Source organism: Peromyscus maniculatus, chromosome X, assembly GCF_049852395.1.
Source record: "Peromyscus maniculatus bairdii isolate BWxNUB_F1_BW_parent chromosome X, HU_Pman_BW_mat_3.1, whole genome shotgun sequence".
NCBI classification, from domain to species: Eukaryota; Metazoa; Chordata; class Mammalia; order Rodentia; family Cricetidae; genus Peromyscus; species Peromyscus maniculatus.
In genome coordinates, this window is record NC_134875.1 from 27,519,149 (window position 1) to 27,544,745 (window position 25,597).

Genomic DNA, 25,597 nt, shown 5'->3' on the forward strand with positions numbered 1-25,597 from the left:
GACTGGTTTCCAAGTGGGTTACTCTTCCACTGCCTGGCCTTGGATTCCTGGTCTCAAGTGATCCTTCTCCTTCAGTTTTTCATGTAGCTGATAGGTACTATCATGCCTGGCTTAAACATATCCAATTCAATACCACCTGTAGACTACTCCCTCTCCATCTCTTTCAGAAAACTCCTCCTTCCTGAGGCTTATCCATTGGGCTATACCGCATTCTCTTTCTTCCTCTATGAGAGCACCACTCTCTACAAACCTCAGAATTCAGGATCCAACGCCTGATACATAAGACCTCCACTCAAATTCCTGTCATTATTCAGTCTTGTTTCAAAATTGGTGCAGAAAATCCAGTTAACACCTTCAATTTCTTCACCCAATGACCTTCCCATTCCACCTCAGCCACCATTTCCTCCCTCCCTACAGTGACTCCTTCAATAATAATATCCTAGTTTTTTCATCATGGAAACACCATCACCTAACACACATCAAACCAAACATCTTTCTGTGACCTATTATTCCTCCCAATTTACTTGCTTATTATCTTTTTACTGTAATCGTTTTGGACCTCACAGAACCTCGGCCCATTAATCAATCCCTTTCTATCCATGGGACCCTTCTTGCTTTCGCTTCCCCTTTTCTCAAACAGATGTCATCATCATAGTCTGTCGCAAAAATCCACAATTGCCTTACCTCTGGTCTCCCACAGCACCTACTTGGCTAAATTCCAACCCACAAAAGTCCAACTAATTGCCTTCTCTGTACTTCTACCAGAGCAACCAGAGGAGATCAGCACACACATACATATTGTGCTGGCTAGAGTTATGTCAACTTGACACAAATTATAATCATCTGAGAGGAGGAAACCTCGACTGAGAGAATGCCTCCATAAGATCTGGCTGTGGGCCAGCCAGTAGAGCATTTTCTTAACTAGTGATTGAAGGGGGAGCAAGCCATGATGAGCAAGCCAGTTAGCAGCACCCCTCAATGGCCACTACATCAGTGCCTGCCTCCAGGTTTCTGCCCTATTTGAGTCCCTGTCCTGACTTCCTTTGATGATGAACAGTAATATGAAAACAAGCCAAGTAAACCTTTTCCTTGACAAACTTTCTTTTTGGTTATGGTGGTCCATCAAAGCAATATAAACCTGAACTGAGACACATATACATTCAGATTTGTTATCATAATAAAATTTTGATCACCAACCTCAAAGGGGCCCTCTAGCCTAGAAAGCAATTGTTTCCCATAGTTAACTAGTTTCCTAATATTATCTGGAATAACTATTTCACATCTTCCCATGTATTTTCAGATTGTGGACCAACTTTTTCTCATGTCCTCCCACCTCAGCAGGTTGCTTAACCTAGACCTCAAAGAATGAGAACTTACCTGTTTGTACTCATCTCTTCTCCTATCTGATCCAAAGAAGACCCCTTCCACTAAGATCCCAATCACTCCTCACATATCCCCCAGTCCTCTCAGGAATTGTACTTACTAAGATTCTTTGGGTAGATGTTCTCCATTCCAAATTTAGAAAAATTCTCATCCAGTTTGTCTACTATGGACATTAGTTATTACTACTTTTTTGAAGTGGCTCCTCCTATATGTAACTTTGAAGAAACAGAATTCTTTGAATTAACTCAAATTATTTTCTCATTCTATAGAGCACTGTCCCAAATTTTCTGTGATGATGTGCATGCTCTAGAGCTGGGCTACCCAGTAATGACACATACAGCTAGTGAGTGCTTGGGAAGTTTGTACTGAAATGGAGCAGGGAACTTTACATTTTACTTCTAATTTACTTCTAATTCAGGACAGCTCTTGACACAATCACATCATTGCTCATGGTTTATATATCATTCACGTGCTAGTGGTTTAGACTTCACTTCTGAGTGACATCGGTTTGGCTGCCAATTTGTCATCCACACACAAGTGTCTCAGAGAAATCTCAGTCAAACATGGCAAACACTGCATTCACTGTTACTGTAAGTCTAGCCACAAACTCTTGGTGGGGGCACTCAAAAGCCCTAGGGGTAAACCTACTGCGATTACTCCACTAAATAGACACAGTATCAACCTCCCTTAAAGCTCGCACTCAGCCTTTGTCCAAAAGTTTGTGCAGTGGATAGTGGTTAAGGAAGAAACTCACAACTTGTCAAAATGCAAAGGGTAAGTGTCAGTGGCATGCTTGGCCACAAATGGGACTTCTATATCACATGCCTTTCCCAAGGCTCAGGAACCATCTGAAGGAGAGGATAGAAGGACAGTAAGAGCCAGAGGCTGAGGAAGATGGAAACAAAACTGTCTTCCTGACATGACAGGACCACACTGCCCTCGAGCTCACAGCAGCTGTGATTATGTGCACAGCACCTGCCCAAATCAGCCAATCAACATTCTAGCATCAAGTGTAAAGGAGTTCATGAGCCCTTACTCCTAACTGAAGAGCTATGGACAGCTGATGGCTTCAAGGGAAGGGAGAGTCAGTTTTCTTTAAGAGTGTGGCTCCTGAGCCGGGCGGTGGTGGCGCACGCCTTTCATCCCAGCACTCGGGAGGCAGAGCCAGGCGGATCTCTGTGAGTTCGAGGCCAGCCTGGACTACCAAGTGAGTTCCAGGAAAAGGCACAAAGCTACACAGAGAAACCCTGTCTCGAAAAACCAAAAAAAAAAAAAAAAAAAAAAAAAGAAAAAAAAAAAAAAAAAAAAGAATGTGGCTCCTGGTAGGTTAACCACCCTGTAGTGGATGACTCCATGCCCAGGAGTAGGTAAAAACAATCAAAATGTATTGGAGATGGGATGGCCAAACACCCTAATTGTCGTGCCAGAAACCCCGTCCAATGACTGAGGGAACTGGATGCAGAGATCCATGCCTAGGCCCCGGGTGGAGCTCTGGGAGTCTAATTAGCGAGAAAGAAGAGGGTTTATATGAGCGAGAATTGTTGAGACCAAGGTTGGATAAAACACAGGGACAAATAGCCAAACGAATGGAAACACATGAACTATGAACCAATGGCTGAGGGGCCCCCAACTGGATCAGGCCCTCTGAATGGGTGAGACAGTTGATTGGCTTGATCTGTTTGGGAGGCATCCAGGCACTGGGACCAGGTCCTGTGCTCATTGCATGAGTTGGCTGTTTGAAACCTGGGGCTTATGCAGGGATGCTTGGCTCGGTCTGGGAGGAGGGAACTGGACCTGCCTGGACTGAGTCTATCAGGTTGATCACAGTCCTTGGGGGAAGGGGGCAGGAGGGGGGAGAACAAGGGAATCTATGGCTGATATGTAGAACTGAATTGTATTGTAAAATAAAATAAAATTAAAAAATTCTCAAACAAAATCTATTTTAAAAGATGAATTCTTTTTTTTTTTTGTTTGTTTTTTCGAGACAGGGTTTCTCTGTGTAGCTTTGTGCCTTTCCTGGAACTCACTTGGTAGTCCAGGCTGGCCTCGAACTCACAGAGATCTGCCTGGCTCTGTCTCCCGAGTGCTGGGATGAAAGGCGTGCGCCATTAACGCCCTGCTTAAAAAGTGAATTCTTGACGGTCCTCTCAAAGGAAAACTCATTCTATCTCCAATGTCATTATGTGAATGGGCATCATCTTCTAGGTTCAGGTTAGAAAGCCTGTATTCACCCTTCACACTTCTCTTCCTCCCACTCCCCACACCCAAGTCAATTCTTCTTGATCTCACCTCCAAATTCATCTATCGAATCGGCTCATTTCTCTCCATTTCTATCACCACCATACTCTCCAGCATATGCAACCAAAGCAGCCTCCAAAGAGGTCTTTCTGCTTCCAGGCAAATGATGCTATATCAGCATAAAATCCTTAACTTCTCATTTTAAAAATCTAAAAATGCAGTTTCAACACTGTGGCTTACAAGATTCTACTGGATGGGGCCATAGCCCCTCTTACCTTGGTATTCAAGCCCTATTCCAGGCACCCTAGCTTTTATTTCCCAGAAAGTGTCAGGGTACTTCTAAATTTGGAGTCTCTTGGAATATTCTTTCCCCCTCCAGTTGTTACCTGTCGCTTAGTCCCACTGTTCCCAATCAAAATGTCTCTTCTTTGTAAATGCCTTGCCCGAATACACTGCCCAATTTAGTAACCCTTCTTGCTTTTTCTTGTGTTTTTAGAGCGTAGCACAGTGCATACACCCAAAATGTACTCAGATGTTTATTGAATAAATTTGTGAATTATAGGCATCTCTGTAGTTCTAGCAACAAAAATCACAGAAGGAAAAACCAAAGCAACAGCAGGACTATTATCTCTGTTGTGCTTGGATGATTTTGTGGGATTTACAACCAGGTTTGACAAATAGAAGGCACTCAACAAATATTTGTGGAATAATGAACAGACTAGGTAGGGTAATATTTAAAAATTAGTATAGTAGAGTTCATCTAAAGGTCATAAAGATATAAAGGAAAGAAAAAGGAAAAATGTATTCATCTCCATGAACGGGGAGAAAATTTAATAAAATTCAGCATATATTCACAATGTTAAAGAACAGCAAAAACTAAATGCCTTTTTTGCTGTTAGTTTCGTTTTTTGGTAGGGGACAAGCGTTTTGCTAGGTGGCTCAGGCTGGTCTTGAACTTGCCATATAGCCCTAACCTTGAATTCATCACCATCTTGCTTAAGCCTCCAAGTATTCTAACTACTGGAACATGCCATGTCTGGTTTAAATGCAGTTTCTTAATTTTTGAAAAAAGAACCAGCAAGTCATTGAGCAAGAATGTCTTTAACTGGGAAATGCCACTTGAGGCATCCTCACTGAACCCCAGAGCCACCCAAGGATTAACACCATTACTTAACATTGGTCCCCAAATTCTCATTGGTCCAGTAAGACATGAAAGACAGCAATGGCTTCAGCAATTAGAAATAAGGCAGAGTAGTTATTTGAAGATAATTAAGGCTATCTAGCTACCAAAATGGAAAAAAACAGCAAAAAATATTAAAAATAAATGAAGTGGCTGGATAAAATATCCATGACTTATTAGTTGCTCTATATGTTAGTAGTAAGCAATCAGAAGGTAACAGAAAACCCCCCACAATATCAGCAAATCAAATCACCATGACATTCTTAACCTAAAAATCTGATGTACATAAAGAAACTACATGGTTTTACAGAGAGCTATAAAAGAGGACCCAAACATAGAGATGCATTATGTCCCCTCAAAATGATTTAATTTTATAAAGAAACTAATTTAATAAAACTATGACAAAATAGTTATGGTGAACTATTGGTTATTAAAATAATGTTTCAACAACCAGGCATGGTGGAGGAAGACATTAATCCCAGCACTGGGTAGAGGGTCAGTGTCATCTTTGATTAGAGTTTGACGCTTACCTAGCTTATACAGAATTCTGTCTCAAACGAAGAAGCAGAAGAACAACAACAGCAACGGCAACATTCTGTTTAAAATGATGTGAAATGACATAGCGGAAATGTCGTGGTAAAGTGGTAAGTGAAACTCCATAATAAAAACTGTCAATAAAGCAGTAGGTGCAAAGCTCAGCTCCTCTGGGGTCAAAGCTCAGCCTGAGAACCCTCCCACAAAAACTATGTAGAAGGATTCCAATTATATGGAGATAAAATCTAAACAGTAGGAAACACATATAAATGTTAGCGAGAGTATAACTTCAAGATGATAGGATAATTTTCAAAGGTTTTATATTTAATTATGTGTGTACATTTGTGCACACAGAGTGCAGGTGTCTGAGGAGTCTAGAAGAGGGCACGGGATCCCTTGGAGTGGGAGTTGCAGGCAGTTGTGAGCCGCCTGAAGTGGGTGCTGGGAACTGAACCTGGGTCCTCTGCAAGTGCACTACTTGCCGAGCCATCTCTCCCATTCTACCTAATCATTTTCATTTGATTCTTCAAAACCTTTGGATGGTCACACATTATACACAGTCCAGATGTATGAACTTTATAACCAGAAGGGCTATTTTCAAGCTGTTTACTAGTAGTATCTAGACAATATATATTTACACTAAAATCAGTCTTGCCCAGTAACAAAGGGTACTATTTTCTAGGCATTGAGCTCAGGTTGTCAGTCTTGGGCAGGAAGTGCTTTTACTCACTGAGACTTTCTCCCCGACTCTATATTCCTTAACAACAACAAAGACAACCACAACAAAACAAAAACAAAAAAAAACCCCTGTTTTGAAGACAGGAAGGGTTTCATGTAGCCCAGGCTACCTCGGAACTCAATGTGTAACTAAGGATAGACTTGAAATCCTGATCCTCCTGCCTGCACTTCAAGCACTGAGGTTACAGATGTGCGCCACCACACCCGGTTTGTCGTGCTGGGGATGGAACCAGGGCTTTTTGGATGCTAGGCAAACATTCTATCAACTGAGCTACATCTCCAACCTGGTGCTGTTTTTGCCTTCTCTTGTCTAGTTACAATGAAACACCGATTCTGAGTTATTTTCTCTTCAGGATACCTGCAACAGAAGCTAGCAGCTAGGTTTACATAGCATGTTAGGACTAGCCTTTACGATATCCATATTCTATGATTAAAGAAAGGAATAATGAACCCAAACTAGAAAACCATTCAGTACAAATGAATAGCGTCAAGGGCACAGACTGTCTCCAAACAAAATTCTGTGCAACCTGTAGCCCCAAGCTAAATGGCAAGTTCTACTTATCCAAGGACTCAAGCAAGAGATAAGGCAAGCCATTTGATTTAGATTTATGTGGTCAGATACACTTTCCATAGCAACCACACGGTAGTCACAGTAGCAATCAAGTGCCCCCATTTTCTCCTCTCCAGAGCACAGTACAATTAGATGATAAACAAAGAACATCTTGCACAGAAAGTCAGTGATTTGCATCAAACTGATAAAAATGAAAGCACAGAAACAGCAAAAAGAAGACCATGTTCCCTTTGATGAATGGAGGCCTTGAGGGAACAGGGCTTTAAGTAGGACACAAATTATTTCAACAAAGAAAAGAGAATGCTCAAACAAGTAATTTAATGGACTCCGTGCCTTTCAACATAATATAAGGAACAGGGGAAAATATTGTCAATTTACACAAAAACATAAAAAGAAGGTGGGAGAAAAGTCTACAGTATAATAGCAGTCAAAAGATGAACATTTATTCAGCCACAAAGAAAACCAGAATCGTGACATTTGTAGGAAGATGGGTGTAACCAAATTACAATGACAGTGTTAACGAAGTATCTCAGACTCAGAAAGACAAACGCTGCATGTTTTCCTTCATATGCAGAGCCTAAATTTTAATATGTTTACAGGTACATCTGTATGTGTGTGGGGGGTACAGGGTATGAGACTGGAAAGGGGATCACGAGAGAGATCTTAAGGGAAAGTGGGGGGAGAGGAAAACAGGGTAAAAGAATATATGTAACATGCAGGCAGGAGGATCAGTGAGGTGAAGAAAGGGGTCAGGAGGAAGGAGGCAGGCTGGTGGGGGAGGAAAATCAATAAAACCAAAGTAATTTGGTTTGAAAATGTTTGTTTGAAAATGCCACGATGAAATCTATTACTTTGTATGCTAACAACAACAACAACAACAACCACACAAAAGAAAAGGCAACTAATGACTATTGAGCGGGGGAGAATTAGCCTCACCCAGGGATGAGCCCCTAATTTGTTATCCAATAAAAAGTGGTCACCTCTGAACCCATATACACACAAACAACAGAAACTTATTCAGCAGGTTGTATTTATATATTTATGCATACATGCATGCATATACATATGTAAAAATAATAATAAAAAAGAGGCTATCAATTTGAGAGTAGGGGGCCATGGAAGAAATTGAAAGGAAAGGACTTCAGAGGGGCTAGGGGGAGGATAAAGAAGAAGGATAAGAACGTAATCATATTAAAAAAAATAATATGGCCGGGTAGATAGCTTAGTCAGTGTCTGACATTTAAGCTTGAGGACCTGAGTTTGGTCTTCAGAACCTACATAAAAAAGCTCAAAATGGTGGTGGATACTTGTAATCTGTGTTGGTGAAGCAGAACTAGGTAGATTCCTGGTACTTCCTGGCCAGCCAGCCTAGGTTAATTGGTGAACTCCAAGCTGGTGAATCCCTGTCTCAAAAACAAAGGTGGACAACATCTAAAAAATGCTACTTATTGTCGCTGACCCAAGGTCTCAACACAAACAAATGCACACACATGTACATGTACACACACATGCATGCTCATCTGCATACACACAAATATAAAACACATGTGAACGTGGGTCCGTACACACACACACACACACACACACACCAATAAAAAGAAAAAATGACCTGTAAACCTTCCGTGCTTTAAGCGTTTTCCTAGCTCGTCTTTATAATTAATCAGTCCTACAGCAGTGATGCACTTGGTAGCGACAACACTTGCCGCTTCAAGTGGCTTAAAGCTCTTCAGCAGCAGAAGAGCTGATCACATTTCCAGTTTGCAAGGATTCTTAGCAGCTACCTGTGTTTTCGCAGGCTCAGATGGAATGGATTTGAGAGATGAGGATAATTTGTGCGGTAGCCTTAAGAAAATGGCGACTACAGAATGAGATGGCAAAAGACAAGATACACCCCCCAAAGTTTCTTAAATATAGAGTAATAAAGTCAGTATATATAGAATGAAAATCAACTCCATTCAGAAAGATACTCACTGTTTGAAGCAATATCAATCAAAAGAGTTTCTTCTGCTTCTAGGGGGAGAAAAAAAAACACAACAGAATCACAGAGAAGAAAACTACTCATTACCACCAAAGCACTATTTCATAACTAAATAAGAGCATCGCTCAGTCACCTCTCCTGAGTCTTAGAACACATTAAAGAATTCTTTGATTGTTTTTGTTTGGCATATTTTGAAAAGGAATTTTAATAGGCCCCGGTTATAAAGACTATGTACAATTCAACTTAAAAAAATATTCTGATCAAGGACCCAACTGGAGCTCCTCAATGAATAGTAAGGGACAGTGATTTAGTAGTACGAAACATGATAACATGTTCATGCAAGTGAAGGAAGGTTTAGCTCTCTGTGTTCTTTAGATCTTACAGAAAGCCAGGGAAGTGACTAGATGCCCCAGAACAGAATTATTCTCAGAACGATTCTCTCAACTCAGACATAGTCTCTGAAAATTTGTCAATGATCTCATTATCTCTGCTTTTGCCCTGTCTAAGAGTAGAGTATACTTAAAGTTCTTTTCTCTTAGGCTTCAGTGAACGTCTGTGGGTAAAACCTATCATACCCAATAAGAAGTTTCAGACTCTTACAGTACCATCTCAATTGGCGCACTAGTCACAAGAGCCACTTACTGAAGTGATCACAGACAGATGAATAAAGAAGATCTAGTGCATAACACACAGTGGAATACTATTTAAGGACAAAAAGAATGAAATCCAGTCCTTTGGGCCATTGGATGGAACTGAAGGACATTATGAAATAAACCAGTCACAGAAGGACAAATATTGCATGTTCTCACTTACACGTGGAAGTTTAAAAAAGTGATCTCATAGAAGCACAGAGTGGAAGCACTAAAGACTAGGATGGAGTAGTGGGTGAAGGGATCACAAGAGTGAATAATGGATATCAAAGTACAGTTAGACAGGAGGACTAAGTTCTAGTGTTCCACGGTGTAGCAGGAAAACTACAGTATATCACACATGGTTACAGCTCTTAGAATAACTAGATGACTTTGAGGGTTCCCAATAGAAAGAAACGTTATTACTTCAATTTGATCATAACATGTTTCAAATTGTTACACTGTACTCCCTATAATATGCAGAGAAGTTATGTGTCAATGGGGAAAAAAAAGAAGACAGCACAAGCTGTTTGCAAGTTTAGAGTTCTCTTTTCTCTCGCTGGTTTTCCTGGACTTCCTTTTTTTGCCCGAGTATCTGAACTTGACCTATCTTTTCCTCTCAGACTTCCCTAGATTTGAGCACAGGCTATTGCCTCAGGGCTGACCCTTGGTTCCGAGAGTCGGAATCAAGCAGGACCTCTGTCGATCAGATGGGAAACCACACAATTTTCTAGCTCCTTCATCATACTAGATTCAACACCAGGTTCTACTATTCAGGCGCAAAGAAGCAATTAGTAAGGAACTAGTTGTCTAGTAGCAGAATGTAGTCTCGCTACTCTCTGTGCAGGGTGACTGACGTAAGTAGGAAATGAAGACACAGTCTATATTCACCATTGTTCTGTAGCACCCTTTAGTTCCACAAAACTCTGAGTGATTAGTTTTCCAAATAGAAACACAAGTCAGGAAATGGAAAGGAAGTGAAAACTCAAGGGCATAACATTTCAATTTGTCATGGGGGAAACAATGGCATACATGTTTTCCACTGCAATATAGCAACTGGCCATCTACTTCTTATTAAAAATAATAGAAATGAGCAGGGCGGTGGTGGCGCACGCCTTTAATCCCAGTACTCAGGAGGCAGAGCCAGGTGGATCTCTGTGGGTTCGAGGCCAGCCTGGTCTACAGAGTGAGATCCAGGACAGGCTCCAAAACTACACAGAGAAACCCTGTCTCGAAAAACCAATAATAATAATAATAATAATAATAATAATAATAATAATAATAATAATAGAAACAAGACCCTAGAAGTAGTAGGAAAGGCCAAAACCATGCTAGGACACCAAAACCTTTGGCTCTTTAGTGTTAGGCTACCACTTACAAAGTAAGGTGAGTGCAGTAACCTGTTACAGCATGCAGGTGCCTTGTTTAGAAGGTCTCCCACATGGGGCAGACTCAACAGCTGACTTGCTTTTTGCCACACTGTAGACACTACTCCTGTAGGTATTTCAATTTACCCCCTCCCTTTTCTCTTCCTCCTTCCCCCTTTCCTCTCCTCTCCTTGTTCCTTCTGCTTTTTGTTGTTGGAGGGAGGGTCTCACTACATGGTCAAGTCTAGCCTGGAACTCTTCCTTCGCCTCTAATTTACAACCCTGCTGCTTCAGCCTTCCTCCGGGATAGTAGGTATGAGTCACTATGGCCAGCTCAGTATTTTTTAGTTCTTAATACAGTGTTTTCTTTTCAGCATACTGTCTTAAAAGTCATACACACTTTACAGGGATAAAACCTGAGCAAATAATAAATATGTGGGAAGATTTATGTACAGAGATGTTCACTCCATTACTATTTATACCAGTGAACAGTAATCCAAATGTCAACCAGAGGGAATACTTAGATGATGAGCTATTCATAAAATGGAACATCATATAGCCATCGACAGCATGGACAACACTCATAATACAGTAGCAAGTGGATGAGAAAAAAAATGTTGAACAGGATGAGTCCTGCTTAAATGATTTCTCTGTGTTATGTGCACAGAGAAAAATAAATGCTAGGTGTCTCTAAAGGATGAGAATGTAGGGGACTTGTTTTCTTTGTGCATTGGTGCTCTTTTTAACCCTTTTACAGCATGCATGTTACTGTTGTGAAAAGATAAAGTTCAGTGCAGAAAGCACCCATGCAAGGTGGAACTCAAGTTCTCAAGAGTCTACACTGTATATAGAATGCTTCTCCCTGAAAGAAACCCTGGATGTGGACTTTTGGGAGACATAATATATTTGTTCTCTAGAACAAATCAGTTTCCTTTCTAGAGCAATGTGAAATTGCAGAAGCAATACCTCCTACACAGCTTTCCCAGGCTTTGAGTTTCATTGTAGCAAATGAAATAAGATTTTTCTATGCTCAGTCCTCAAATGTGAGGGCAGAAAGCCAAGTATTCCCTCCCCAGAGTTATGATTCACCAATGTCAAGGCTTAAGAACCAACATAACTGAGTATGAGACATTACAATCTGATACTTCATGTTGCCAAGGCAACTTAAATCCAGTACTTTGGAAACAAAGTGCCGAATGTGTGAATCCTTTACAATGGACAGAATGTTGGTTTAACCCAAGGTAGTCATTTAAATCCACATATATGTCAGTCAGCATAAAAGATTACTTACACATATCTCCAACCCTACTCAGGGAAGCAGGTTATATATGTATCTTAAAATATAATTCTTCAGTATTTTAAACATAGCACTTATCTGTTCAATGGCAGGTTAGAAGTGTTAACTTTTTCTGTGAAGAGCGATATAATTCATTTTACATGCAGTGACAAATTTGAATATGTATGACATTATACACTGCATTAATGACCGAGGCAAAGTCTTATAAAACTAGCTAAGTCATTAAAGCAAGTACCTTGAACACATCTGAAGTGGCTATTTATAGGGATGATATCTTGAACATGCTGTTCCTTCCCATGCAACTGGATTATTAACCTAGAACATAGAAGAATGTATTAACGAATAGCTACTGAAAATGCCAAATCTTCAGCAACAAAACACCTGTTGTCTTGCTACACAAATATAATCTGTGTTTATTGGACTTGCTGCATTTAGTCCACTTGATCTGAGCATCATGGTTGGTAGATGTTGCTCAAGGGCTAGAAGGATAATAGGGTGATCAACATCTGAACATCCAAACTGGCTTACAGGCCTAAAGAATGTATAATAGTCTATCTCCTAAAATCGGTCTTAAGAGCATGCATTGCAAGTTACACACCTTCAGTGTATAAACATCAGACTGAAGAACTTACAGCTTTAAGGAAATTCGTTGATGGCAGGGACTACGGCTATCTTTTTGTCATGGTATTTCTAGTGCTTGGCCCAGAGCCTGGCATGTCACAGACACTTACGTGCATTGAATCAATGAATTAGACAACTTGTTCATTAGCTTTTCACATTCAGTTTCATGTATTTGACCAAAGAAGTGTTCTGTCTCTTTCACACATAAATGTAGGTTGCTGGAGGAATAAGAACAGTCATTCCTGGAACTGTCAAAATACACTAGCAACCAAAAAGGTAGCCAAAACCATAAGTGGGTTGTCTTCACACCCTTTGTGTATGTCCTCTGGCTTCTAACTTCAGGCTGGTATTTTTATGAAAACACAAATGAATCTGACCTGCAAGTATGAAGTGCAAGACTTCTAAATTCATGTATACTCACTCCTTATATTGTTGAGACAGGATTTCACTATTGTAGTTCTGGCTGGCCTATAACTCAGTATATAGCTCAGGCTGATCTCAATCTCATTATCTTCCTGCCCAGACTCCAAAGTACAGGGATTACAGATGAATACCACCATGTTGGGCTTTTTTTTTTTTTTACTTCTTCTTAGTGGTACAGAATCAAGGTATAACCTAATTGGTAAACAGCCATTCTAAACATCAACTGGCTCTTCCACATCAAGTACTCCTCAGTTTTTTTCAAGAATACCTCTTTTCTTCTTGAGCCCCAGTTGAAATATGACCTCCTCTGTGAAGCCTTTTCCAAATACTTCCAAGCAGAACCCCTTAGCCTGGCTCTCCAATAGAACACTTAAACAGCAGTTATTTCTATTTCCCCTCATTGATTGGAGCTCCTTGAGAGCAAAGAACCTATTCAGTTTTGTCTACAGTCTACAGATACTCAATGACTACTAGTTGAAAAAGTGAACAACTTTAATTAGACTATAAGCAGAGGTAAACTTTAAATGAAACTCTCTGAAGAAATAAGTTTTTTTTTTTTCCCCCCCGAGCCAGGGTTTCTCTGTGTAGTTTTGGTGCCTGTCCTGGATCTCACTCTGTAGACCAGGCTGGCCTTGAACTCACAGAGATCCGCCTGGCTCTGCCTCCCAAGTGCTGGGATTAAAGCCATGCACCACCACCACCACCACCACCACTGCCCGGCCAGAAATAAGTAATTGTAACATCTGATTTTCTCCCAAACCTCCATATTTTTTTTTCATTTTGGTCTCTCAAGTGAAGCTCTTCTATATTCAGAACCACAGAGCAAAATATGGAGATAGGCTTCAAGTTCTAAGACAAAAAGGCCCAAAGTAAAAACTTCTAGACATCTAGGTCAGAGAAGACATTAAGGGAAAAAACCTTTTGAGGCTTATAGATGGTATTACAGTTTTAGGTGCCTCCAGTGAATGTTTTCAAAAGAAATTTCCCAGCTGCATCTTTAATCCCAGCACTCTGGAGGCAGAGGCAGGCAGTTCTCTGTTTGAGGCCAGCCTGGTCTACAGAGTGAGCTCCAGGACAGCCAGAGCTACACTGAGAAATCCTGTCTACAAAACAAAACAAAATACGAAATTTCTCAGTGGAATTCTGAATTATACTGCTAGGTTTAGATCTTAGTAGCTGCTGCTATACCCTTATCATTTATATAGACTCAGAGCACGAGGATTTGATTTCTCTGTGGGGAAATAGTCAAGAGTGCTCCCCTTGCCAAGTTTAAAAGTTCTTCTAGTACAAGAGACTAGACAGAACAAATTACCTATCCCCAGACCTGCTGCTGGCTCCCTTACTAGAGTTTTAAACCCACTAAACAGGGGCAACCAATTCCTGTGCTGTGGTTATTTCAACAATGTAGCTATTCCACTCATTCTTATAATTTTTTTTAATATAGAAGAGGAAACCAAGATACATAGAATCTACTGGTTTGTGCACTACTGGTTACACTTCTACACACCATTTCCACCTCTCGACATGGTAGTGGAATTTGCATTTTTCAATTCCCTGTTCCATTGAATGTACTCTTATTAAACTAGTCTTCTTGGATTTTATAAAGTCTAGGGACAATAGCATGAATGTTTCATATCAACACAACCAAGCAAGCAGGATCTAGGAAATAGCTACTTTACAGATCTAGTTGACAATCAGCGCCCATAGTTACATGTGGTGTAACAATGGCACCCATTGGCTCAGGTAAGTTCAGGCCAGGATAGTGATACTTTTTTTTCTGTGTGAATTAGACAGCTTGAGGCAGAGGATTTAAACATAGGGCCCGAGACAAACAGTTTTTCATGCAGAATCCAATGTTAAGAGATGGTAGGATTTACGTGATCAACAATTGTTAAATGGGGGAGGAAAACTGATTCCCAGAAACCTGTGAACCAAGGGAAGTAGCTTGTACATATACAGTGACAGGGTGTTGTGATATATAATGGTAACCATGGAAACTTAAGATGAGTCATTAGTAGCAAGGGGGCAAGGTTAGCAGCTGTTCGACAGCTTATCAATATAATCTTTTGCTCAATCAGTCAACAGTATTTACTGAGCTCCTATCATCCAAGGAGGTGACATGCACTGATAAAATGTCAAATGTTGCTTTATTTCTATACATTTCCATTAGCTTTTCTTTCCAACAGTCCAGTCCAGTGAGACAGCTGCTGCCCTACGCCAACACATTAGTGAATTAATGAATATGCCTTCAAGCAAATGGAAAAAGAGGATCCAGGAACTGGAAGGGCCAGTCGAATGGGGAAAAGACAAGTCTGGAACATTAACAATACAGCATTTCCATAGCACTTTTACTTTGTAAGCCACTTTTTCATTTATGATCCCCCAGTCATACCTCCAAAAGCCACAAGTCAGTTTATGCTTTTATTCAACTTAAGAGGAAAGAAACCAAGGCTCAAAAAGCCTTATAAACTTGGTTACACAACACATGTCAGTTACAGGGTGTAGGAACTAAGAACCCAGTCTTCCTGCTTCCCTGTCCATTGCGCCCTTCCACTGAGCCACAGGGCCTGGAGTTATCTAGCAGCTTAGAAGTTGGTGATGGGAGGCCTCTGCTCAGGAAGAGCTCACTCTTCACACCTGGCTGTGAACCTGTTGCCCGCTTGGCCAAGGTGGGTGGCTCCTTGTGGTTTTGGACTCAAGGAAGCTTATGGAAGAAGGCTCTCTCCTCCGTGGGAGTCAGGTGGTTACTTACTCATATTGCCCATTCCTCTGGGCTAGGGTCAGGGCGCAGGGCTCCCGGAAGGGACCCTTCATCTCCAAACCCTCCACCACATGCAGGCACTGGTCAAGGGTCTCTCTCTTTCTCTCTCTCTTTTTTTTTTTTTTGCAAACTCAGCCAAGGAGGGGTGACACGGGGCCGGGCGCATACCAGCCGCCCTCCTTGGTTCCCCCAGTGTCCCCTCCCGAGCCGACCCCATTCCCCTGCTCCGCTCGCCCCGGGACGTGCGGCACCCCGGCCCGCGCCCCCACCCGTGTGGCCTCCCTTCCCCTTCCCCCTTTTCTCAGACGGATACTGCCAGGGGCTGAGCTCCGATCGGGAGCTGTGGCTCCATCAGGGCGGCCTCCAGGCTCTGCGGGGCTGCGGACTGCCGGCGGATTCCACGACACCGCCTCCTGCGGCCTGCCGCCCACCCGCCTCGGCTAGGCGGACAGAAAGGGCTCCGGCGCCACCGGGCGCTGCGAGCCTGGGCGCCCGGGAGCCCGGGAGCCTGGGAGCCAGCCGGGGAGCTGGGGAGCTGGGAAGAGAGAGTCTGACCCGAGAGAGAGCGGCGCCTCCCGCCCCCGCCCGCCTGCCAGGCCGCCGCAGATTTCGCCCCCTGCGACCAACCTGGGGAACTGCAGTCAGACACCCGAAGGACTTCAGGACTCCATAGCTGGGCCAGCAGAAGGCGGGCTTCAGAATGCTTATCTGCAACACACCAGAAGGGTTCAGAGGACTTGGAAGACTGTCAGAGAAAAGAAACAGTCATACCAGATGAGCTGGGCCGATGGGAGCCACAGCATGCTGGAAAAAAAAATCCTTAAGGTTATGAAACCTTCTGTTGGTCATCCTCTAAGGTTTTTTTCTTTTTCTGTATTTTTCTTCCATCCCCTAAATTGGGAAATTGTCCATAGTTCAGCCCTCTGGCCCACCCCCTATCCCTGCATTTCGTCCTCCTCAGGTGACTTCTAAGTGTGTGAACTTCAAGCACACCTGCCTAGTCTAGGCCTCTTACTTAATATTGTGAAAATACTACTCACTGACAAACTAGCTCATCATTTCACTCAGCCATCAGCCCTGAAAACTCAAAGCTACATGCTTTCTTCCTCTCTCCTGATCTTTTTATCCAAATAAATCTTATTTATATTTTCTTTGGAATGACTTTTTCAATTCCTTGTTTTCTCTCCTTTCACACAGCCCTGTAAGCTTTTGTGATATCCGATCTGGGGTACTGAATCTCCCCTGCCCCACCACCACCAAAGAAATTCTGTTCGTTTCGATCTCTCCTTTAACTTTTCCAGTCTGTTGATAGTCACCAAAAAGTACTACCACTACAGTTGTGTTATTCATTTACTCCAGAGTCTATATTTGACTAGATATCAAGACTTACTTTAAAGCTATGCTAGTTAGGACTATAGTATGAACACAGACCAATGGAACAGAATATACAGCTCTCAAATAGACGCATACACGAAAAGAAGATTGATACTCAGTATATATGCCATTTCATATTAGTGAAGAAAGAATAGGTTCTTCACTAAATACCACTGGGGATATTGATTTTTTCCACGTGGAAAATTATAAAATTAGACCCTTACCTCACACCATGGATGAAAAAAAATCAGGAGGTATTATAGTTAGGAGACAGCCTGAGCCCACCAGACAAGCTGTGCATGCTCCGGAGAGCAGAGTTGGGGAGACGAGGTTAACCAAGCACGTTAGAGCCCAGAGGATCACAAGTGAGTCCCAGATAGCTGACATCCAAACTGAATAATAGCTTTTCACAGTGGTAGATGTTTGCTTTTCCTTGACCTGACTTTAACTGTGCCCAGATTCTTCCCTCTGGCATAAATAGATATGTAACTTGTTTTCAATTTTATAAGAGCCTATAGTTAAGAGACATTAGATCTTTAAAAAGAACGTAGGCTCTTAAAATAATTGGTATTTTTAAAAGACTGAGACTTTTGTTTTTGTTTTTCAAGACCAGGTTTCTCTGTGTAACAGTCCTGGCTGTCCTGGAACTCACTCTGTAGACCAGGCTGGCCTTGAACTCACAGAGATCCGCCTGCCTCTGCCTCCTGAGTAATGGGATTAAAGGTGTGCGCCACCACTGCTCGGCTAAGACTGAAACTTTTAAAAAGTTGTATTGAGATTAACATGAGATCCCAGAGAAAAGAAATAAAAAAAAGAAGAATGGTTTAAAATTGTTTAGGTGTCAAAATTGACAAAGGGTGGAATGCCGTAGGTTTCATAAGCTCAGCACAATTAGACATACCTAGGAGGATGGAATCTCAGCTGGGAATTGCCTTTTATTAGATTGGCCTATGGAGTCATTGTTATGATTACTGATTGATGTGGCAGAGCCCAGTCCACTGAGCAGATAGGCCTATGCTGTATACAAAAGACAGCTAAGCAAGCCAAGGGAAATGAGCCAGTAGGCAGTATTCTTCTATGATTCCTGCTCTAGCTTCTGTTGATGGTGGATTCTAACCTGTAAGATGAAATAAGCCCCTTCCCTCCTCAAATTGGTTTTGGTCAGTGTTTTATCACTGCTATGGAGAACAGACTAAGACAGGTAGATTAAAAATCAAATGGTGAAAAGCAAAACTTTGCAACTTTCAGAAGAAAGTGGGAGAGTAGGGGTGAGCGGGCTATGGGTCAGTGGTAGCACATATATTTAGCATGCACAAGTCACTGCAACTCCCAGCACCAAAATTATTATCTTAAAATAGAATGAGAATGACACCTTTAGTTACACTATTTTTCACAATGTATATATTTTAAGACAATGGAGTGAGGCATGATGATATGTGCCTGATACTCAGTACTCAGCAGCGGAAGCAGGTGGATTGTGAATCTGAGGCTAGCCTGGGTAACACAAGTTTAAAGCTAGTTGAAGTTATAGAATGAGAGCTTACTCCAAGGAAAACAAGGAGATGGAACTCATCTTAGTGGTAAAATGCTTGTTTACCACGTGCCAGGCTCTGGGTTTATTACCTAACAATACACATGCGCACACACACATAAACATACACATGCAAACACGCAAACATGCATGCACGCACACACACACACCATCTAGTAGAAAATGACAAAATATATGAATAACTAATTACTTGTCAAGTTTACTTTAGTGACTGATAAAATATAAAAGGATGCACAACTTTATTACTATTCAGGGAAACTAAACTATAAAACCATGAAATAATACTTCACAATCATTTGTTTGACAAAACACTGAAAAGTTGGGTAGCATCTGTTTGGTCTCAGGCCCGCCATATGTCTAGGAATAATCTCAAGCTGGACTATAGAAGGATTTCTGGTGGTTAGATAAAAGCCAGCATTCCTCAGAAACTTGTGAAACATTGTTTTCCACGCCCCCAAAATGAATCCCTCCCTCCAGCTACCTCACAATCTGCATGGTTTGTCCACCCCACGGTCTCTTGCTGTTCTCTTATTCTCTGCTCTCTCCCACTTTCTCACTGTGCCCTACCTCTCCTGCTGCCTTAGCCCTGGCCAGTCCAGTCTGCTTTCTTTTCTCTCTGCGCTGGACTCTTCCAGATGCCTCTGGATATTTTCTTTGTTTTCCTCACAATAAAAACCTCCCCCCTCATGAAGCTGTCCTGTTGGCAATTTCTTTACTGCATTCCCTCGGATGCAGCACCAAGTGTCTTTGAGGATGTAGAACACAGAGTACTTGGATAGAATTTATACTAGATTTCTAAGTTGGTAAAGAACAATTGACAATATCTAATAAAAACGAGAACACACCCTGTGGTAGTTTGATTGTAATTGTTCCCCCGAATTTCATAGGGAATGACACTCTTAAGGAGGTGTGGCTTTGTTGGAGTGGGTATGGCCTTGTTGGAGGAAGCGTGTCACTGTGGGGGTGGGCTTTGAGGTTTCCCAAGTGCAGGATAACACCCAGTGTTTCAGTTGACTTCCTGTGGTCTGCAAGATGTAGAACTTTCAGCTATTCCTCCAGCACTATGTCTGCCTGCCTGCCACCATGCTCCTCGCCATGATGGTAATGGACTAAACCTCTAAAACTGTAAGCCAGCCCTCTCAATAAAATGTTTTCCTTATAAGAGTTGCCATGGTCATGGTGTCTCTTCACAGCAATAGAAGAAACTCTAAGACACACCCTCAAACCCAGAAATTAATTTCTAGGTACAGACACTGGCAAAACTAAACTTTCTGAACAAAGAAATAAATGAATAATTTATTTTCCATTCTTTGTAACAGATGGAAGCAAATCAAATGCCTGTTGGAAGGTGAATGGCTAAACTATTGTTTTCGTGAAGGTAATACTACTATTTGAAATTAAAATGAATGAATTTGAACTGTAAGTAGTAACAGAATTAAATTTCAGAACTATGAAGTTAAGCAAAAAATGTGTCATATAATATTTATGCAAAGCCTGAAAATTGCAAAAGCATAATGTGTAAGTCACAAAGGGGCGTGACCACAAAATTATAAGGGAGGAAGAGCTCTGAAGAGGATCATGGGGCAAGTGTGAATGTTATTATCTTTTTCTTTCTTTCTTTCTTTCTTTCTTTCTTTCTTTCTTTCTTTCTTTCTTTCTTTCTTTCTTTCTTTCTTTCTTTCAGACAGGGCATGCGTAGCTCTGGCTGGTTTGAAACATACTATGTAAACCAGGCTGTCCTTGAACTTGTGATTTTGCCTCCTCTCAAGTACTGGGATCACAGGTATATGCTCTCATACTTAGTTTTTAATATTTATTTCTTAAAACACAAAATGAAAGTTGCTGCTGCAAGATTAGTTAAAACTGTGTGGTGGGTGTGTATATTTGTTCTATTGTTCACATTTTCCTGTATTGGCAATCATTTGTAATCAATGAAAATGAAAAGGGAACAATCTGCAGGAGAGGTTGAACAATGTCAGGTGCTAAAATTAAGCCAAGGAAAATGAAGGCCATGAGACTTTCTTTGAATGTTGCAAGGAGTTCACTAGTGAACACCAAATGTGTGGTTTCAATTAGAGGTGAGGATAGAAACAAGATTACAGAGAATGCAAGGAGGGAGCTCTGTCTTGAGAAAGTGGAGACAAGAGACCACAAATTGAAGAACTTTGAAAATAAAAAGGAGAAAAGAAATTAATGTAGCTAGAACTGTAAAATAGGCTTTTGACAGCGCCCAAGGGCACTTTAAAGCCAATGGAAAGGAGGCAGCACGTGGTAGATTGAGTAGGCTGCAAGATCTCATGCAAATTCCCTCAGTAATTGGGAAGGACGAGGATACAAGCTGGAGGTGGAGGAATCAACTTTGGAGAAAAGGCAAGATTCTTTTTCTTCCCAGTTTATAGACTCCTCTGAACCTTAACATAGTGCCTAGCAGATAGTGGATTTTGAGGTAACTCTTGGTTGGATAAAACATTAAGGGATTGCATAGATGTTGATGTAAGGACTCTAAAAGCTAAGTCGTCCATAAAGGTAATGATAGCTGTATAGAAAAGACATTCAAGGGCCGGGGATAGAGCTTAGCAGTGGAGTGTTTGCCTAGGAAGGTGTGAGAGTCCCATAAAGAGTTAAATGGTCATGGAACAAAGTTCAAGCAAATGTATTTTTTAGCTTTAAGGAAACACAAATCTCACCAGCATCCCAGTGTGACTGACTTTTCAGTGTGTATCTTTGATCTATCACACAGTGTCAATTAGAACGCACGAGATTTTCAGAGACAAAATGAAAACTTGAGATCTTAGGCATAGCTCTTGGCTAGCATGTGAGACACCCAGGATTTCGTCCCTCATACTGAAAAAAGAAAATTGAAATCTTAAGGCTATAAAATACGAAATGAAAGCAGTAAACAAAAATGAAATAATTTATACTCGAGTAGTTACAATATAACAATATAGTATGTTCTATCAAGTACACCAATTGTTATTTTTATCCAAAACTCATTATATTTTGTTCTTGCTCTGTTTGGGCTTCTGTGTACTAGTTTAATCTCTCCCCCAGAGTGTCTAATCTGTGCTCCTAGCCCGGAAGCCCATGATATCTGAAACTTGTTTTTAGGTTGGATCTCCCTGCTTCCCAAGTCTGCTTAATTATTATGGAGAAATCACAGCCATCATAAATTAAATTAGTTATGCACAGACAATTTCAAAAGCAAAATTGCAAAAGTCCTTTCAAAAATTTATAGTAAAATATAAATGTTTAATGTAGGAGGGGATGCATTTTAATATGTTTAATTTGATGCTGGCTAGAGCTTCCACAAGTGAGAGTACTTAGGGTCTGCGAAGGCAGAAACAGGTCTGCCTGACACAGATGAGGCCAGGAGGAAAGATTGCACGTAGGTGAGTCAGCAGCCAGAGGCTGGAAGGCAGGCAGAACCGAGGCATAAATGATTCATTGATTTTTAAATTACCACTAGTTGAAAAGCCTTGCTTTTCACACACAGAAGTCCAACTACTGGTATTGCTTTCCACACAGCGCTGCACGAAGAGTTCATTCTTATTTACATATTTCTGTTTTACATTTCTGTGATGTATTTCTAGTTAGGCATTTCGAGTTTGTTTACATATATTTTCCTTCTGGGTAGAATTTGCACCGAGAAAGGTTTGTTACCTGGGGTCACATATACTCTAGAGAAACGGTGAGGGGCCCAGCAAGCAGACACAACTAGCTCTCTTTGGTACATAATGCCCTCCAGACTCTCCTTTCTCACTAAGCCTCACCTCCCATTTCGTATTTCCTCCTTTCCTGGCTAAGTTCTCCATTTTCTGCATACACAGTTCTCGTCTTTGGCCTTTCTTTCCCACATAATGAATCCCAAAGTCAGGCGTTATCCAGACCCACTAGCCTCCTCCTTCTCCCGGAAGTTAGAGAGATCCAACTGAAACAATATGGAATCAACTTGTCTTTCTAGAATCCAAGGATCTGTTTATGTTGCATTTTTGTTTGTTGGTTGGTTACATTTTTTTCTTTATTTTTTTAAATTGTATGTGTGTGTGTGTGTGTGTGTGTGTGTGTGTGTGTGTGTCTGTGTGTGTCTGTGTGACATGAGTGGCGAGCAGAGGACAATTTGCAGGAAGGCCTTCTTTCCTTCCAGCATGTGGGTCCCAGGAAATGAATTTAGGTTGTCAAGCTTGCAAGTAGATGCCTTTACACTTTAAGCCACCTCCTTGGCCCTGACTTTTGTTTTGTTTTTGAGACAGGATCTCTCATTCTACAGGTCAGGCTCTCTTCAAACTCACTATATAGAGCAGGCTGGTCTCAAAATCATAACCCTCCTCCCTCAAACACACAACAACAACACTTGCTAGGATTACAAATGTGCATCACCACACCTGTCTCTGAATGTATTTTTTCTTCAGTTATATAAGGAAGAACCTTGAATCTTGCACATGCTAGGTCAGTGTTGTACCACTGAGCTTCATCCACAGTCCCTGAATATGTCTTTTCATGGTTATTGCTTAAGGTTCCTTTTTACAGACTTTATGTTGTAGCCATCATGCCTTTGGAATTGAACATGCGCAGTAGTTTGACTCAACAAGATAGGATGATGGTGCCAGTCTTTGTTTATCTTCTTGAACACTGCTAGCTTTCCATCTTGGTTTTGACCTTTATAGAAGGTTAAATTATAAAAATGATTTTAAAATACTCAATATCTTTTCAAAGAATATGAGAGATTTTGATGTTGAAATACAGAACATAAAATCAATAAAGGCTTCTGTAATTTGTGAAGATGATACTCATCAAATCCATAAGCTGATCAAAATTCTTAGATTGCATATTAAATTTTCTTGAGTACTTTGAAAAAGCCTAAGGAAAAAACAGAGTTATGGCTACATTCCAAATTGGTACCTCATTTATTGGTAATAAAATCATCCACTTTTGTAAAGTTAAGATCTCTAATTTCATGTACAAACAAAAAAAATTATCAAAGTGAGCAAGTTGGTATTTTTTTTAAACCACAGAATTAAATAATTCTAGGTAGATTTTTTTTAGGGGGGAGACATTTTATTCATCTATTATTATTATTATTATTATTATTATTATTATTATTATTATTATATTTTTGTCCTTTAGTAATAGTACATTAGATACTTGAGCCAGGAATTTAACCCAATGACTGGGGAAGTACCCACAAAACTAAAGTGTATAAGATCATATACCAGGCAAGGTCACCACTGAGGGGCATTAGTTATGAGTTATAAACATCAGATGTTTTATTATTAGTTTTTAATGTTAGTATGCAAAGTAATGGGTTTCATCATGGCATTTTCATGCCTATGTGTCATTATTATACTTGGTTCTTAGTTACTCTCTTACCTGGCTACCCTCCCTTATGTCATCACTAGCTGATTCTCTTCTTTTCCCAGGTCAGTCCTACCTTCTGTTTTGTTATCACAAAACATTATATTTTGAAAGCAGTTTCTGTTTGTGAAGGCTGCAAGGTCAAGTAATATTTAATCAACACTGTGATGGATAAAGTAAGATGATCTATGAAGATTGCCTGAGTGCACCTACCCTCACCCTCATGACTTATTGATGCAGGCAGTGTGGTATGAGACTGGTCTCACATCCAATGTAGGTGTCATGGAGGGAGAGAACAATGTATTCTTGGCCTCCATTTTAAGTCTCAGTCCAGGGTTTAAGAAACAGATTTGGGAAGAGTTTCGGCTGATAAATACATGTTACATCCCTCACTTCTATTTCTTTTACTCCAACAAGCAAAAGCCAAGGAAGTGATAAGAACTTGAATGGGAAGAGAAGAGAAATTAGGAGTGGAGGTCTTGTGGGAATGATGAGATGAAACTGTGTTGGGGAGGAGAGGCCCTGCCCTTAGAGGCCTAGTAGAAAGATGGCTCCCTCAATGGATGGCAGTATGTGGGGATAACTGTACACCTCTGGGAAGGCCTGTGAAAACTATAGCCAGAACCCAAGAAATGGGCTCATCCCCTCCCCTCCAAATGATATTTCAGTCTTATTTTTTATAAACTCTGGAGTTCAAAATCAATATGATTGTCCTGAAGGAAGGAGAATAAATCCTAAATTTGATTGAGTCTAAGTAGGAAATGACTGAAAGAGTCCCCAAATAATGAATCGACTGAGTTTTATATGGTTAACCTAATCATTGCTCTCAGGAAGAATGGTGCCTCCAGGAAGAAATCATGTCCAGATACAGGCAGTGTGAAGTCCAGAATTTAGTCTCTCTTGCTATGGAAGTATACTCAGGACTAAGTACCCCACACAATAGCACTTTCACTGGCATCTATAAAACATACAGTATTTTCATAAAGATCTGTTAAACGTTCCTTACAGAAAAAGATGAATGACTTAGAATTTTCCTTTGGGGGTTAAACATCAAAACAAATGGCAAAATGCCGTCTCATTTCTTGAGCACATACTCCTTACTTCAATGTCAGTATTAATTTAGCTTTATCTATTCTCCATCTCCTCTGTTATTTTACCCCATGGAACCCTCAATTCTTCAATGCTTACCTTAGGGCCTTCCTCTTTGAAGCTCTTCTCCCGTTACTGCTCAGCTGGAAAGGAATGCTCCCTCTTCTGATCAACAGTGCCTCTTTGTACCTTTTATAGAACTTCTTGGAACTCTTCAAGGTCTGCTTTGTATCATATTGTCGCAGAACGAAGGAGCACATGATGGCCTCTATTCATTCTTATCTCCACTCACCATTTTCTCAGCACTTTATAATCACACTTTTTTTAAAGTAAATGCTTGTAGGATTTCTGGTTATATTTTTCTATGGCTTTTTCCTTCTTTTAATGTTCATAAAATAGACAAGCACAACTAACAATAATTATAAAGTAAATGCCCATGTAAATTCTACCTGGTAGAAACAGGGAATTGAACACAGATAGCACTTGGGACAATACCTCTAGAGTAAGCAT

General features: G+C 40.8%; 1 protein-coding gene across 5 annotated transcripts in view; it reads right to left on the reverse strand.

The window, feature by feature from the left end:
• The window catches only part of Ocrl (OCRL inositol polyphosphate-5-phosphatase), a 66,697-nt gene extending 41,367 nt beyond the window's left edge, over positions 1 to 25,330 (reverse strand). For 2 of the 5 annotated variants that reach the window (XM_015988554.3, XM_015988553.3), the window contains exons 1-3: positions 15,712 to 15,863; positions 12,151 to 12,230; positions 8,616 to 8,654 (exon numbers count right to left, since the gene is read on the reverse strand). In XM_015988554.3, coding sequence (XP_015844040.2) covers positions 8,616 to 8,654; positions 12,151 to 12,230; positions 15,712 to 15,773 — 181 coding nt within the window. In that variant the 5' untranslated portion in view covers positions 15,774 to 15,863. Of the gene's footprint in view, positions 1 to 8,615; positions 8,655 to 12,150; positions 12,231 to 12,646; positions 12,789 to 15,711; positions 15,864 to 16,347; positions 16,429 to 25,186 lie in introns of those variants that run through there. The other 3 variants (XM_076561582.1, XM_042269379.2, XM_076561581.1) reach the window with 3 other exon arrangements.
• Positions 25,331 to 25,597: the final 267 nt, after the last annotated feature.